A 16,320-nucleotide genomic window follows, 5' to 3' on the forward strand; every position below is an offset into this window, starting at 1 on the left:
TGCCAGAGCGTGAGTGAGAGCTGCTGTGTCGAAGCGAGGCGTTTTCTGCTGTTTTTTACAATATCCCAAGTCACTTTCTCTTATTCTGAAAAATGCATTTGTGGAACCAGGACAGTGAAGTACTGTAGAGGCTTCGCGTGCTGTTAGATGAGCCTCCCAACAAACAATGGTGCACTGCACCTCTTTTACAGTGCATGTGCAGAAACAGATTGCTCGTATACTCAAGAAAACAAGAAGAGGGAAGAAAGAAAAAGAGGTGCTTCGTATGGACATCTGACCCGCGCAAGCTAAAAATCCAGTGCCGAAATGGCAGCCAGCATCTCTGTCATGCTTTGTAGTCACCGTGAGCTTTTTTATTGTGGTTGCGTCTGTTCAGGGTTTGATGAAGAAGCACAGAGAAGAAAAATCAAACAGATTAGTAACCTCAGTTTTATCCTATACCACGATCGCTTCTAGCGTTACATTTATACAATCATATGGCGGCAACTTTCTAGTGTCATTTCCGTCCGCAAAGTTCAGATGAGCGCCGCTACGTGCGATAAAGTCGGCAGCGATGTGTAGTTTGTTGCGTAATTAAAATACTGAATCAACGGCCATTGGCACTTAGACCTATGCTAAAATTATTTCCACCTATCGGTCTCTGCAAACCACAAATAAAACATAGCTTGTTCAATAGTGTTGGAGAACACCTTTAAGTAGTGTGCGAGGCCTTTTACCTCTGCCTAAGATCTCTCTCTTAGTTCTTAGATTGAACGACAAAGGCAAGTTTTTGCTCGACAATCGATCTTCTGATAATCTGCGGGTGACAAGTCTGCTAATACGCTTTGCTGGTGTTTTCGGTCTGCCGTCATGTTACACGACGACAACACGCTGTCTTTCGAAGCGTCGTTGTTTTCGGCTCAGTGTGACCAGATTGTCAGGTGCCATTGTCGGTGGGTAGCTCAGCCGATCGTCTGCGTCGGGGTCGTGTCGGCGTCGGGTCGCTGTAGTGCAAACACGCCTTAAGCGGACCAGTGAGTGCAAGCACATGTGTAAATATAACCATAAATGCAGACCACAACGAACATCATGGTCTGGCTCAGCTTGTGCATGGAGATTTCATAGTGTGGGCAGTTGTGCTGTAAAATATTTAACATCTCTAACTTCTTCTTACATTTCCTTGAATAAATCTCGCAAGGATTGAGCCAAGCGGTAGTTCCGAAACTTTTTCAGGACATAATTGTGGAAAGCTTCACCTCCTACTTCACCAAAGTGAGCTTTTATCATAGCACATGTATTGTTAGGTCGAAGTAAGATATGGACTTGCCAATTTAGCTATAAAGTTGCACTTTTGTTTGCTTAGTGTTGTGCACAAGGCAAATGACTGGAAGCATTGCATATCATTGACCTTGCCACACTACTGAGGACAACAATGTAGTTTCACTGTGCAAAAAAGCTGTGGGTATAACGAATGCTTCTTTTTGTGCACTCAGAATTTCTCTAGCTTTTAGTATCTTTGATTTGGCACTTAAATGGTGTGCTCAAGTGTACATGAAAAAGTTTTCTCAGCTACTAGTGGCAAGTAGGTGATCTAGCATTGAGTAACTTTAGAGCGTCTGTGCAGCTGCTGTGAGAAATGAGGCTCTGATGATAGCTGGTGCATAATCACCTATATTTGGCAAACTTTCCCATTGTTCATGAGATAGCGTTTTGTTATTTCACATGTGGGGTCTATCCACTTTCTCTCACCATAAATGCTACCAAAAGCATGCCTCTGAACTAATGTTTTAGCTGAGCTGCATTAACGACTAATTGGAAATAAAAAAATTTTCTTCTGTGCTTGCAACTTGCTTCTAGCACCGAATTGTCGTACACTCTCAATGAGATTGCTGTTTTGCCGCATGAAGAATTATCAACTCACTTTCACAGATTTTTTTTGTCTTTTTTAGATTTGTTGAATTTGTTTCTCTATGGAAATAAGTTCCTTTTTTTTATGTGCCTTCTTGATATATATATATATATATATATATATATATATACATATATATATATATACATATATATATATATATATATATATATATATATATATATATATATATATATATATATATATATATATATATATATATATATATATATATATATATATATATATATATATATATATATATATATATATATATATATATATATATATATATATATATATATATATATATATATATATATATATATAGATAGATAGATAGATAGATAGATAGATAGATAGATAGATAGATAGATAGATAGATAGATATAATGTGTGTGTTTGCGTTTCCTCCTTAGATTACCCTTTCTCGAATGAGGGAGGGGATGACCCTGAACTACCACGTCTGCAAGAAGACACAGGAGCTGGGATAGCTGTGCGTCACCAAGTTATTCAGGCCATGCGTTCATTGGCTGAGCAGATGGTATGGAAGCTAAAGTTTTTCTTTAATGTACAATATGTATACAAAAAACTTTACCTCTTCATGTTGTCTTCATTTTCCAAGTAGCAGTTAATGCCGTAACGTAGGCTGGAAAAGGTAACGTGGTCACAATAGTTTGCCATGCCGAAATATGAACTATTGCTTTGCCAGGCACTTGTTCCACACTTGCTGATGCTGACTTCTGTCTCGTCACCTTGTCCATGCTGTTTACAGTCGGTAAGGAAAGGAAACCGTGATAGACATTCCTTCCTGCTTCTTTCCTTCTGCACTGCATTGCTGACTTAAAAGGATAAGCTGTGTTAAACCTCGTCATTCTATTAGTCATATATGTAAAGCAGACGTGGAATTAGTACCTGCAAAATATGGGGCTGTCGCATCCAAAAGGGCTTGAGAGTAATATATTAAGATGCTGTTTTTCAATTTACTGTTAGATGATCTACCAGGTGTAGCTACATTGTGCATATTGGGTACTTTTATAGGCCTGTAGAGGCACGAAAAATTTTGTGGCCTTATTGCCTCCTTCTTGGCTACTATTCGCCCCTAGATTAGTTTAAGAGTGGTGATGCAGGCAATGGTATTTCATTATATGTTTCCAAAACATGGCAGTTGAAGTGTGCGTTGAGCTCCGAATGTTCAATTTTGCTCTTTCATTAGAGTATTTAACTTTATCTGGAAGATTGGTGCAGTGGCCTAATAAAATGGAAAGGTCAGTGTCAGATCGTAGCACAAATATGAAGACTACAGGTTCATAATACCAGCTAAGCACTCTTCTGTTTCTCTCTCTCTCTCTCTCTCTCTCTTACGTGCACGCGCATGCACGCACACGCGCACACGCACACACACACACACACACACACACACACACGCACGCACACACACACACACACACACACGCACACACACACACACACACACACACCCAGGGCGGGGGGGGGGGGGTAAATGCTTTGAATGCCTTGTTGGCACTTGTTGAGAACTGTTTTTTTGCGTGGAGGCTGATCTTTCATATTACGCTTAGCTGAAAGTGAATTTAAAGGATAATTGCAAGCTAACACAATTTCAAAACAATCTGCATTCACTGCGCTTGACATTCATCGAGATTAGATATTAAATATTCAACACTTCGGGTGACAACTGAAAAACTAGTGTTCATAAGGCAAAGACAAGATAACACCAGCACTCACTAACAGTTGTAGGTGTGCACTTCTGGTGCTGGCTTTGACTTCTGCCTACTGGTTGTTAGTGCTCTCCTTTAAAATTTGTACCAACTTTTACCTTCCAATCAATCCTTCTAGGATATTTTATGAACTGCTTGTATCATTTCTTAGTCCTGGGTATGGACAGCAGCTGCAGGTTCATAATTATTTTTAAAAAATTCTTTGCGAAATGGGCCTAAGTTTGTTTCACTGCAGTAAATGAAAGTTTGAGCACTAATTGTTATGATAGCATCCTTTAGTACTTTAAGGAAAGTAAGAAAAACATGCAAGACGAGTGAAGAAAGAGAAATATACAGCTTAGAACTACGTTGTTATGCATAACACGATTGCCAAACTCAAGAATTTTGGCTTCAGTCTCGGGAGTGACAATTTCGATTTGGCTATGCAGCACACATTTACATTTTGACGAAAGAGTGGTGTATTTAGTGATTTATATGTAAAAAAATAGAAGTGGTTTCCACAGTTTTAGGTGGCAGGTCTGGGCGAGTTTTAGTGCCCTAGTCTGCAATAGTGTTTTTCTAATTTTTAGTAAGTTTTCCTGTTCTACATAGCGTGTTTGCTTCTTATGCTACATATATATAAGATAAATTGATTTGGACTTTGAGAAGACTTTGCAAAAATAAAGAATATGTTAGGACATTATGTCTTAAACCTGTTCATGTGGTCATGGAGAACAGAAGGCCTGACAAATAAAGGTAGTTTGTTGTTTGTATTACAGTTAATTAAAGCATTTCATTGCAAGATAAGAATTTGCTTTTTCTGTGTGCACTTAATTTTCAGGAATCAAGTTTATGATCTTGGTGAGAACTTGAAGGAAGGTGCTTGTACCTGCTCAGAATATGTCTGTTTACCAACGAGACAGTGCTGATAAATGCTTCAGGCTTGTATTCGTTAAACGTGTTCCAACATGTATTACAGTGCAAAGGTGTAATACAGAAACAACACTGGGATGGTTGGTACGTCCACATTACAATTTCACATGACAACACAAAATATCTGCCCATGCAGAGCTGGTTTCGGTAATGTTACCTCATTTTTGGTCAGCTTATGAAAGACACAGCCAAAACATTCACTTTAAAAAATTTTAATTGCTTTCACTGTAATTTGGCACCACTCTGTTTCCTTCAAAATGAATTCTGTGCTTGTGCAGTTTAACCTGCAAAATTCTTTCCAGAGCCCTTGCAGTGCCCTTTTGAGCTCTGAGAATTTTTTTTTTATTTTCGAGTATGTGCTCGAAGAGTTCTTGTTCTTCTGGAAATAGAAGAGAAAAAGTTGTTATCACATAATTGTATCTCCTGTGCACTTTCATACATGCAACTGCCCTAATTACTATTTGTACTTTTTCCACGTTCAAGTAATGGCACTGCATCTGGCACTTCATCGCCATGTGCTTTATGGCTCAAGCAAAGTTGACAGATAAATATGTGGGATTTTACGTCCCAAAACAACGATGTGATCACCTGAGACACCCTAATGGAGGATCATCTGTTTTTCAACGTGAACAGAAATCGCACAGTACACAGACCTTTACCATTTCGCCTCCATTGCAATGAGACAGCCGCGGCTGGGATCGCACCCGCGACCTTGGGATAAGCAGCCACCTACTCTAGCCACCGATTTTCCAAGGGGGACAAAGTTCACAGATTAACAACGACTATTAGTGATCAGGCCGGGTTGTTCACTGTACTACTCAGATTGGTACGTACAATAAAATAGCTGGAGGACTTATATTTGTATGCTCACTAATTGTGTATATGCACTTCAAGCTTTGTGCAGTACGCCCTGCTGTAGATCCTTTTCCTTGAAGATGGAAATGTGTATCGTTAATTGCATTTTGAAAGCAATGTTCCCGAGTAGCCTTGCGTTTAGCGCCCCAGAGTAGTTGTCGTGGTCACCAGTCAAAACTTTAACGCTCGGTGCTGCAACCCAGTAACTGCTAAGCCAGCAGAGTGACATTTTTTGTTTTTTACTTGGTTGCCAAGGAAAACAGAAGCACAGCAATAATGACCTTGTGTAAACTCTGGACTGGGTACAAGAGTGAAATAAGAATCTTACTTCCACCTTATGTGCACATTTATATGCTTTAATTCCTATGTAATGTTATGCCACTGCCTGCCAGTCTTATCTTAAAATGGACTTCGATATACAAACTATGTATTTTCATGTACTGTTCCTCCCACTAAACCTCGTTACTATGTAAATAGTTTCTCACTTGTGTAGCTGCATGGTTGCTGTCGCAACCGTGGAGTGCTGTTGCTGCGTTGCTGTAGCTCACCTACATTTTAAAAATGGCAAGACATGACTTATACCTAATGTTGCACAAAGGTCATATGCCATTTGGCGGTCACTTAATGCATGGTTGATACCTTTAGGAGTACCAAATATGCTTCAAATGTCATCTACTGCAGTCGAATCTGCCTAGTGAAATCTACCTAGTGAAACGTGAACATTCCTTATTTCTTTTTAACACAATGATCATGCATAACAGACGGTGTTGTGCCCTAACAATGAAGCATGGCAGTCTTTGTGGCCCTCCACACAATGGATTTCACAAGAAAGTGTTTGCGGATGTATCATTGCAGAGGGTATGTTTTTTTCCTCTCAAGGTAATGCAATTTATTGCTTGGAAGCATTACACATTTATGTTTAAGGTTATCTGCACTTTTCTATATCAACAGGCCATCAAATTACTACGCCTCAACTAGTGAAAAACGGCGATTTTTAAAGAAAATAATTGCGGCACATATTAAGAATGCAGCAAACAGTACAGTTGTGTGTTCTTCGTTCACTGGATCTCCATCTGGAGCTGCCCCACTTTAGAGTTTGCCAGGCCAACGTGTGCAAGCTTAGACTGCGTGCTGCATTATCCAAGTATCCAAGAGTATTTGCAAATACCACTGATGTGCTTCTGTGTTTTTTCATTAGGTGAACTGCTGCTTTCACCTTCTTTCAGTCGCTCTAAAATTTACAAAATTGTCTCATTTTTTCTCAGATTTGCATTCCTGATAGATATGTGGGGTTTAATGTCCCAAAACCACGATATGATTATGAGAAACGCCGTAGTGGAGGGCTCCGGAAATTTCCACCACCTGGGGTTCTTTAACATGCGCCCAATCTTCACACTCGGGCCTACAGCATTTTCACTTCTATCGAAAATGTAGCTACCGCAGCCGGGATTAGATGACGCGACTTGCAGGTCAGCAGATGAGTACCTTAGCCACTAGACCACCGCAGCAATGCCAGATTCCCATTCCTGCACATGTTAAATATCTTCAGTATCTTTCTTGGTGCACAAAAGTTACTTTAACTGTATGTATAAATTATGTGCATGATGACTGGATGATTGGTTTTACTCTTTGAAGTTGCAAACAAAAGTGTGCAAACTGTAAAATCAAAAGATTTGTGCTAGCTTATCTGCTCATACAACGGACAGACAGTCCACTGTTAAATGGAACGCTTGCGTGCTTCATGTGTCTGGGTTTCACATTCTTGCATGAGCATGGGGCTTAGATTTGCATGGTATTATCAGCGATTGTGATTTGTAACTACTTTTGACAGCCTAGTGTCATGTATGAGCATTGTTTTTTGCTTTTAAAAGGCCGGAAATATGAACTGGGTTCTTTGTTGCATTTTTTTAGAAACGGACCGTAGTGTACATCGCTTTCACGGAATAGTGAGGTATGGGCACTGCATGCAGATGGCTTGATTGGAACAAGCTTGTACATGCCTCAAGGATAGAAAAGACAACAATTCTCCAAACTTTTGCTCAAGACTGCATGCACCTGTACATATGTTTTCTACTACTTTTTATTATTGTATGTGTAAACAGATACGGGTAGGGTCACATATGTTGTGAATCTGAATAAGCAACTTTTCTAAGAACTTTTGGTTGCTGTACTTTGTGTGTTTTATGAAGGAAATAAAAATACATGGTTCTGTGTGCTTACCAGTTGCACTGTCTCCGTCTTGCTGGCTTGACCTGTACAGCTGCAGAAAAAAACTTGATACACAGAGTACCACATTTTGAATTATTTGAGGCTTACCCGGCACTAGAAGGAACATTTCTGACTGCGTCACAGGTGCTTGCAGTATAAAATGCATTGGAGTCAACATTCAGTAAAGAACGAGTTGTTTAAATCTCATATATTTAATTTTCAGTAGGCTGCTGCTTGTGGGGGGGGGGGGGGACATCATTTGTAGTCTTAGTTTTCAGCAATGACAAACAATGTAACGTAAGATCAATACATAGGGACTCTTGCAGGACGGATGTTCGAAAAAGTGTATTTTCTTTTGTGCGGACAGCTGCAACGGGGGTGTGTGAAAAAACTTCATGAAAGTTGTGTACCTATCCCTGCTACATATGCGGTATTTTTAATATGTAAAAATATTTACCTAGGTTAAGTATATTCATTGGCCATTTCGATTGCTTTAGTTAGTATTACTTTTATTGTGTGCCATTATTTTTGTAAAGCTATTTCGCTTGATGCAACATTACTGCTTGAAAGCCTGAAAGGGACAATGATGTGCATAAATTCACCAGTTTATCAGCAATTCCTACTTTACATGAACCTTGAGCTGCAACACTGCAACCTACACCTGTGTGCCAGCCACAAGATGAGCTGCTGCCCTGACTGAGCTGCTGCCCTGACTGATTGTGAAGGGTGGCCTGCCGTGGCGTTGTATAATATTCCATTGGTGCAACTCTTCACTTAGTCTTTCCCTTTATTTAAACCAAAAGTAAGGCACACTGGACAGTGCAACTCGTCGAGAAGCATCCAACATTCGTATATGCACACATCAGCAATCGTAAGTGGTCTACCTCTTACTGTTCGACTTGATGAAAAAATGGTTCAGTGCATACAGGCATTTTTTCGATCTCGCAGAGTAATTGTGTATGAATTTCCGCAATGTTTTATAGATATTTCATAAAATGTGGACCCTCACTCCTAACCTGCTTAAAGTTATTCCACCATGCCAAATAAATAATAATGTTGCTGTGGTTGACATACAAACATGCAAAAACATCTCTTTATTGTTAAGGTTTTTCATTGCTTTTGCTATAGTTGTGTCTCACTTTGTTAGTACTATAATTTCTGTGCATTTATTTATGCCTTCTATCACATGAATGACTAAATATGCTTGCAATACTTGCAATGAGAAGTATGCTTGCAATACACTGCTACTTTATTGTGTGTTTTTTGCTCACAATATTCAGTTATTAGGTGCAAACACACAATTACCTACAGTGCTCATACAAATATTTTCACAAGCAAAATCAGCAAATATTGGAAATGGGCCACTAACCTTCCCCGAGTTCTTCATATGCCATGTGGCTGCGTCTGAAAAAAATGGGACATCATTTTTATAATACTTGGTATTTCAAACAGTCTTGTAACAGTTATTCTCACCCTGGTATTGACGTATTGACAGCTCTGCAATGAAGGGATTGTCTGGCTGTTCATCTAACAAGAGAACATAAGTACATGATTAGATTAGGGTCAACTCATGCACAAGCACAGTATGCAAAATTATTTTTCATGCAAGAGCAAACAGAAGCGTTGCACACAAAAAGGCTTCATAACTGTATAGTTTCGCTAAACAAGGTCTGTTTCCTCTGTACTCGTCATCAGTTTGTGTCAAGGATGTCTTCACGTAGTGTACTGGAATACAATACTTTCAGGCACCCCACGCAGTCGACTTGCTTCCCCTTGCCAGAGGTATTTGTGCTCTGTTGTTTTTTTTAAAACACAAAAATAAAAGTTTAAGTGCTTCTGAATGTGTAACTGTCACAGAACGAGCGCTAAACAAGAGCGCGCCGCCAAATCCTTGCGACAACGGGCGGCAGAAACGCCGCGAGGTAAAAAGAAAAAAAAGAAAGCCAACATCCAGGGCTCCCGGGCGCGCGCTCTCCCCGCAGAAGCACGGCTTCGCAGACGATCCTCCTCCCCCCACATCGGCGGCCCAGCAAGACCGCGATTTTTCTAGAACGAAGGAGGCGGGGTCAGACCGAGTGAATCATCCTCGGGAGAGGGCAGTCGAACCGTCTCGTGCCTCTCCCCAGCCTTCGCTGCGTATCGCGCCGACGAAATGACGAGAAACATCTGGAAAGTCGCGCGCAAGGTATTTAACCGAGCAGCCGAGACGAGAAATGAGGAGGAGACGAAAGTTAACGCCAGAGCGCGTAGGGATTCCGCCGTGGAGTCGGCGAAGGTTCTGCCCGTAGTGACAGGACAGGAGGAGACGGAAGTTAGCGCCAGAGCGCGTAGGAATTCCGCCGTGTAGTCGGCGAAGGTTCTGCCCGTAGTGACAGAACAGGAGGAGACGGAAGTGAGCGCCAGAGTGCGTAGAGAGTCCGCCGTGTAGTCGGCGAAGTTTGTGGTCCGCAGGGACGGCTCGAGCTACAGGCAAGAGTGTGTGTTTACCGCTAACGAGCGAAGACCCGTGGCAACCGCTGCGAGTGTGAAGCCGACGTGTTCCGGCGAAGAAGTTGAAGTTGGAAGAGTGGCCAATTGAAGACGGGAGGTTTCCTGGAAGAGAACTTCGAGAGCTGCGGAACGACATCAACGCTGGACTTTGAGTGAGTGATTCTCGGAAGAGTATCATTCAGACTTTTGTTCCAAGGACTTTGGACTGAATAGGTTTTATATCTCTTTGGTCTTTAAGTGTCTTGGTTGTTCAATGCATGCGACTGCATTGTAGTGCGTATTGTTGTCTGTGTCCGTTGTTTCAAGTGTGGTTGATTGTACTGTGTAGTACATTGTTTGTTTGGTGACGTATTGTATGTAACTATTGTGGAGTGTGCATACGTGTGTATTGCGTTTTGATCTGCCGTTAATGAGAATATAATTTTGTTTGTTTATCAACTCTCGGCTCTGTCTTGTTCTTTGGGCCACAGCCGGCGTCCGCTGGCGCACCAATAAGGACCACTTCTAAATTGTCCACGCTTTCGTGGTGCGGTTCGGGGGGCCGATACTTCGGCTCTTGGAATTAGCCCGGCGATCGCCTCCCTAATAACGGGACAGGTGTGACAATTAATCTGGCGTCCGCGACATAGGACCTTTTGGTGCACAGTGTGTCCAAAGTTGTGAGAAAGAGCCTCGAGTGTTGATAGTGCTATCGGAACGATTTTGTGTGTTGTTCAGTGTTCTCGTTGACGAGTGCAGTGGAGTGTTCCGATAGACTGATTTAGGCAGATACTTTTTGCACGCGGCAAGGTTTTAGTTGCGAGTTGCGAGACACAATGGATCTCGAAAAGTTAGTTGCTCTTGGTGAAAAGATGGGTCTTTCTGGCGCCGAACTACGGAAGTGGGTCACCCAGAAGGAAAAAGAAGAAAAAGAGAGAGCCAAAGAAGAAAGAGCAGCCGAGCTGGAGCGAGAGAGGTTGGCAGCTGAGAGAGCGAAAGAAGAAAGAGAGCAGCAGTTGAAGTTGGAGCTGGAGAGAGAAAAGCTGGCGGCTGAGAGGGCAAGAGAAGAAAGAGAAGCGGAGATGGCTGAAAGGGAGCGGCAGTGGCAGCACGAGATGGAACTCGAGCGGCTGCGTTTGCAACAGCGAAGTGAAACTCCCGTCCAAGCTAGAGTTGAAAGCAGCGAACGGGAAGATAATGGTTTCCGCTTGAACCCAAGCAAGCTGCTTGTAGCGTTTGATGAAAGGAAGGACGACCTTGACGCGTACCTTCACCGATTTGAGACGATTGCGAAGAGCCAGAATTGGCCGGAACATCAATGGGCAACTGCTTTAAGTACCTGCTTGAGTGGTGAAGCGCTCAGTGTGTACGGTAGGCTGACGCCGACCGATGCAGCCAACTATGCAAAGGTGAAAGCTGCTTTGCTGAAGCGATTTAGATTTACTGTGGAAGGATTCCGGGACAGATTTCGGACAGGAAAGCCAGCTGATGGGGAGACGGCTACGCAGTATGCCGCCCGACTTTGTCATTATTTCGACAGATGGATTGAACTTTCAGGGACAGCGCAGGAGTACGATGAGCTTAGAGAGCTACTAATTAGAGAACAATTTCTTACTAGTTGCCACCCAAGCCTGTCGCTGTACTTGAAAGAGAGGAGAGCTAAGTCACTTGAAGACATGCTTGAATTAGCTGATCAATTCTTGGAAGCGCAAGGTGGCACTAATTTGGCCAAAGTCAAGAAGGAGGGTCCCGAGGATTCGAAGAAATCGGCTCCCGAGGAAAAGAAGCGTGCACCGGAAAAAATTCCGCGATGTTTTCTGTGTAACCGAGTGGGTCACCGTGCTAGCCACTGCCGAACTAACTTCACGAGCCCTACGGTTGTAAAATGTTTCAAGTGTGGTCAGACTGGGCACAAAGCAGATGCATGTCGGAACGGAGTGAGTCAAACTCACCAGGTATCCTGTGTGCAAGCAGCACCGAAATATGATAATAATGCCGTCACTGATGGATTCGTAGAGTTGAAGAATGGGGAGAAAATTCCTATTGTGGGTGCTGTAATGTCAAAACAGCCCACCGGTGTTACGAAAGGAATGCCAACGCTGCCTGGAAAGGTTGCGGGCAAGAAGATTACGGTTCTAAGAGACACCGGTAGCTCCACGGTTATCGTGAGGAGAAATTTGGTACGGGAAAGAGAGTTGACAGGCAGAACGAAACCGGTTTGCCTAATTGACCGTACGGTTCGGATGCTTCCCGAAGCCGAAATTGAGGTTGAAACCCCGTACTTCATCGGGAAGGTTACTGCTTTATGCATGACGACCCCCCTGTATGACCTTGTCATCGGAAACATCGACGGGGCGCGAGGGCCAAGTGATCCAGAATGTTTGGGAGAAGACCCGAAGATAGAGCCCTCGCCAACACAGCGGCCGCGAGATACAGTGGAGGAGCATCCCGTGACGGGTCTCACTAGAGCCCAAGGTGAAGCTGCGGCGCAAGAGACAGCGAAGGAGAAGACGATCGTGTCGAATAAGTTCACAGGCCGAGCAACTGGACGTACGTCGGCACGACCTCAACCGACAGACAGTATAAAGGAGAGGGAGTTGGCCAGCCGGGCAAAAAGTAGAGGCATGATCAAGCGGGTAAATAAACAGACAGGACCCGTCAAATGTAATGACGCACTAACGGTGTCGGAAGAGACAACGATGGCTGAGACGACGCCTCAGATATCGTCGTTGGAAAGGGCTCGCCGAAAAAGAACGTGGGAGCACAAGAAGAGATCGAGCGAGCACCGCAAAAAGGGGCGCAAGCGCTGCTCGAAGTACTCAGGATAAGTGGTGAAGTCAAATCAGAATGTGTTGGGCAGTGCTGAGTGACATATGATGTGTTAATGTTGTGTTATCCTGTGTCTCAAGTGTATGTCGAGTGAGTCAGTGTTCTGTGCGATGATGTGATGTATAGTGTTGTATAATTGTTGTATCGACAGAACCTTGTACGTTTGTATTGGTTGGAATGTGTGATGAAGTGTTGTAATCATGTACCTGTGGCTATATTTCATGTGTTGTGGAATTGAACTACAATGTACGATTGTATTGAGTGATATATTGTGAATGTGAAGTGTCATGAGCGACGGATTGTGTTACAGTCTGTGAGAATGTGTGGTGACTGTTCGCGCTCGTTTGTGTGGTTTTGAATATTATGAGATAATATTCTTAAAGTGGGGGGCAGTGTCACAGAACGAGCGCTAAACAAGAGCGCGCCGCCAAATCCTTGCGACAACGGGCGGCAGAAACGCCGCGAGGTAAAAAGAAAAAAAAGAAAGCCAACATCCAGGGCTCCCGGGCGCGCGCTCTCCCCGCAGAAGCACGGCTTCGCAGACGATCCTCCTCACCCCACATCGGCGGCCCAGCAAGACCGCGATTTTTCTAGAACGAAGGAGGCGGGGTCAGACCGAGTGAATCATCCTCGGGAGAGGGCAGTCGAACCGTCTCGTGCCTCTCCCCAGCCTTCGCTGCGTATCGCGCCGACGAAATGACGAGAAACATCTGGAAAGTCGCGCGCAAGGTATTTAACCGAGCAGCCGAGACGAGAAATGAGGAGGAGACGAAAGTTGACGCCAGAGCGCGTAGGGATTCCGCCGTGGAGTCGGCGAAGGTTCTGCCCGTAGTGACAGGACAGGAAGAGACGGAAGTTAGCGCCAGAGCGCGTAGGAATTCCGCCGTGTAGTCGGCGAAGGTTCTGCCCGTAGTGACAGAACAGGAGGAGACGGAAGTGAGCGCCAGAGTGCGTAGAGAGTCCGCCGTGTAGTCGGCGAAGTTTGTGGTCCGCAGGGACGGCTCGAGCTACAGGCAAGAGTGTGTGTTTACCGCTAACGAGCGAAGACCCGTGGCAACCGCTGCGAGTGTGAAGCCGACGTGTTCCGGCGAAGAAGTTGAAGTTGGAAGAGTGGCCAATTGAAGACGGGAGGTTTCCTGGAAGAGAACTTCGAGAGCTGCGGAACGACATCAACGCTGGACTTTGAGTGAGTGATTCTCGGAAGAGTATCATTCAGACTTTTGTTCCAAGGACTTTGGACTGAATAGGTTTTATATCTCTTTGGTCTTTAAGTGTCTTGGTTGTTCAATGCATGCGACTGCATTGTAGTGCGTATTGTTGTCTGTGTCCGTTGTTTCAAGTGTGGTTGATTGTACTGTGTAGTACATTGTTTGTTTGGTGACGTATTGTATGTAACTATTGTGGAGTGTGCATACGTGTGTATTGCGTTTTGATCTGCCGTTAATGAGAATATAATTTTGTTTGTTTATCAACTCTCGGCTCTGTCTTGTTCTTTGGGCCACAGCCGGCGTCCGCTGGCGCACCAATAAGGACCACTTCTAAATTGTCCACGCTTTCGTGGTGCGGTTCGGGGGGCCGATACTTCGGCTCTTGGAATTAGCCCGGCGATCGCCTCCCTAATAACGGGACAGGTGTGACAGTAACATAGGCAGGATAGCTTCTTCCAAGGGTCAAGCCATATGGAACTGTGAGATTAATGTCCATCAGCCTTTCATACCAACAAGAAGGAAATGAAATTTTACGTTCTCTCTGGCTACTTCTGTGAATAAGGAATTTTATCGCTTGGTTGCTGAAACAAGAGTCGCGGCTTTGTTCCTGTCCTCGACGGTCGTATAAAGGTGGAAGCTTATTGATATCTGTGTAATGCGTGGCGTCCACTAACAATAAAAACTCGCAGGTGATAGAAATTTACCTATCTTTTTGCTGCAGCGTGGCTCGTAATGATGCAGTGGTTTACGGTTCTGCATCATAAACCCAATGTTCATGATTGATATTCGTTTTGACCCTTGTTGCGTTCTTGTCAGTGATCGTCTGCATTGCTATAAAATTGTTGTCTCGTCGCTTTTTTTCCCATGTTTTTGTTGGAGTGCACATTTAGTACTCTTAATATTGCATATAGGTTCCGTGGGCGTCTGAAGGGGGAGAGGAGGGCTGCAAAAGGGTCATATGCTTCCTCATGCCGCACCAGTACTTATAGCACACCCTAGCAGCATCACTGCTATGTCAGCTCCCTCCACTGCGATGCAACTTGTGTTTCCATCCTGGAAGGCAAAATCCATGTGGCGCCCATGATTGGCTTTCTTTTACGAATACACCCGCTGTTGCCCCTAGTTTCAGTGTTCTTTTCACTATTTTTTGTATGCAATTTATCTACTGCTCCTTTGCATGTGTAATTTCTTTGCAAAATTTTCTCGTACCATAGCTACTTGGATTCTTGCTGCGACTGCCTAAAAGTTTGGGCACATTAGAACTTTCTTGACTTGTTTTTACACATTTTTCAACACGAGCTGCTGCGAGAAGGTTAGGAGTATAAAAGAACTATTATTATTTCAATTTTCAGCTATAACGACATACGTTCATTTCCGCATTACTGAGAGTGCCGTGCAAGCGCGCTGTCTAGCTGTATATACAGGCACACCTGTTCGCATTCATACCTGCACTCGGGGCACCTACATCCAGGCCACCAGAGATTCCGGCAATCGCTTCCGGGTCCATCGCCACGCGGGTCTCAAATTCGTCCAGAGGTGGCAGGTCTTGTGTACCGCCACCAGTTGTCGCCTGGCTGCGGCGAAGAGAGGCGATAATGAATGACGTACCTGTATCTGCAGAAGTTTTTTGTGGCATATTGTAAGATTATAAACTGGGGGACGCAACACACCCGAATACGCACCAAGAACTACCGCACGCTTTAGTAAACAAAGATATTACAAATAAATTGCTTTAGGTCTCAGCATCACCAATGCCATGAAGTATAGCGAAAGCATGACACGCGAAGTCATTTCTCTTCTTCCACTTTGCATACTCAGCTGAGGTAGGTAGCTCAAAAGCATTGATGTCACATTTTTTTTTAAGTGCCCGGGAGCCGTGTTGTGGCGCGCAACAAAAGCACACGCGGCCACTTAAAAGTATTTAGGTGCACGGTAAAACTCCTCAGGCGATAAAAGTTCATCCCATTATCGTTACTATGGCATTACATGTAATCTTGTTTCGGCGTGGAGCTCTTCAAATGGTTATACCGCTCAAATACATGCTTGCGGTTGTCGTGGACTAAGAACCAGCGACCACACACTCGTTTACACGACGTGATATCTGGTGGGCTGCCGCAGTTGATACGCAGTGACTTTATCGATGTTGCCAGAATTTATATAGGTCATTGCGGACTGATTATTTGCGTGTTTACGTGCGCTTACGCTAATACAA

At 43.7% G+C, this 16,320-nt stretch overlaps 1 protein-coding gene and 1 long non-coding RNA gene across 2 annotated transcripts; one reads left to right on the forward strand and one right to left on the reverse strand.

Annotated features, from left to right (window-relative positions):
* The first annotated feature begins 2,312 nt into the window (after positions 1-2,312).
* LOC142776276 (uncharacterized) lies at positions 2,313-7,613 on the forward strand. Its single transcript, XR_012887412.1, has 2 exons — positions 2,313-2,432; positions 5,023-7,613. It is a non-coding gene; the product is annotated as an uncharacterized LOC142776276 (long non-coding RNA).
* Positions 4,736-16,320, reverse strand: LOC142776274 (uncharacterized). The gene is made up of 5 exons (XM_075879632.1): positions 15,555-16,320; positions 9,076-9,129; positions 8,972-9,006; positions 7,615-7,654; positions 4,736-4,918 (listed from the first exon to the last, which is right to left on the reverse strand). Exons 1-5 carry the CDS (start codon positions 15,742-15,744, stop codon positions 4,752-4,754), a joined length of 486 nt encoding a protein of 161 aa, XP_075735747.1. The 5' UTR covers positions 15,745-16,320; the 3' UTR covers positions 4,736-4,751.

The sequence above is a fragment of the Rhipicephalus microplus genome, chromosome X, assembly GCF_043290135.1.
Source record: "Rhipicephalus microplus isolate Deutch F79 chromosome X, USDA_Rmic, whole genome shotgun sequence".
Taxonomy (NCBI): domain Eukaryota; kingdom Metazoa; phylum Arthropoda; class Arachnida; order Ixodida; family Ixodidae; genus Rhipicephalus; species Rhipicephalus microplus.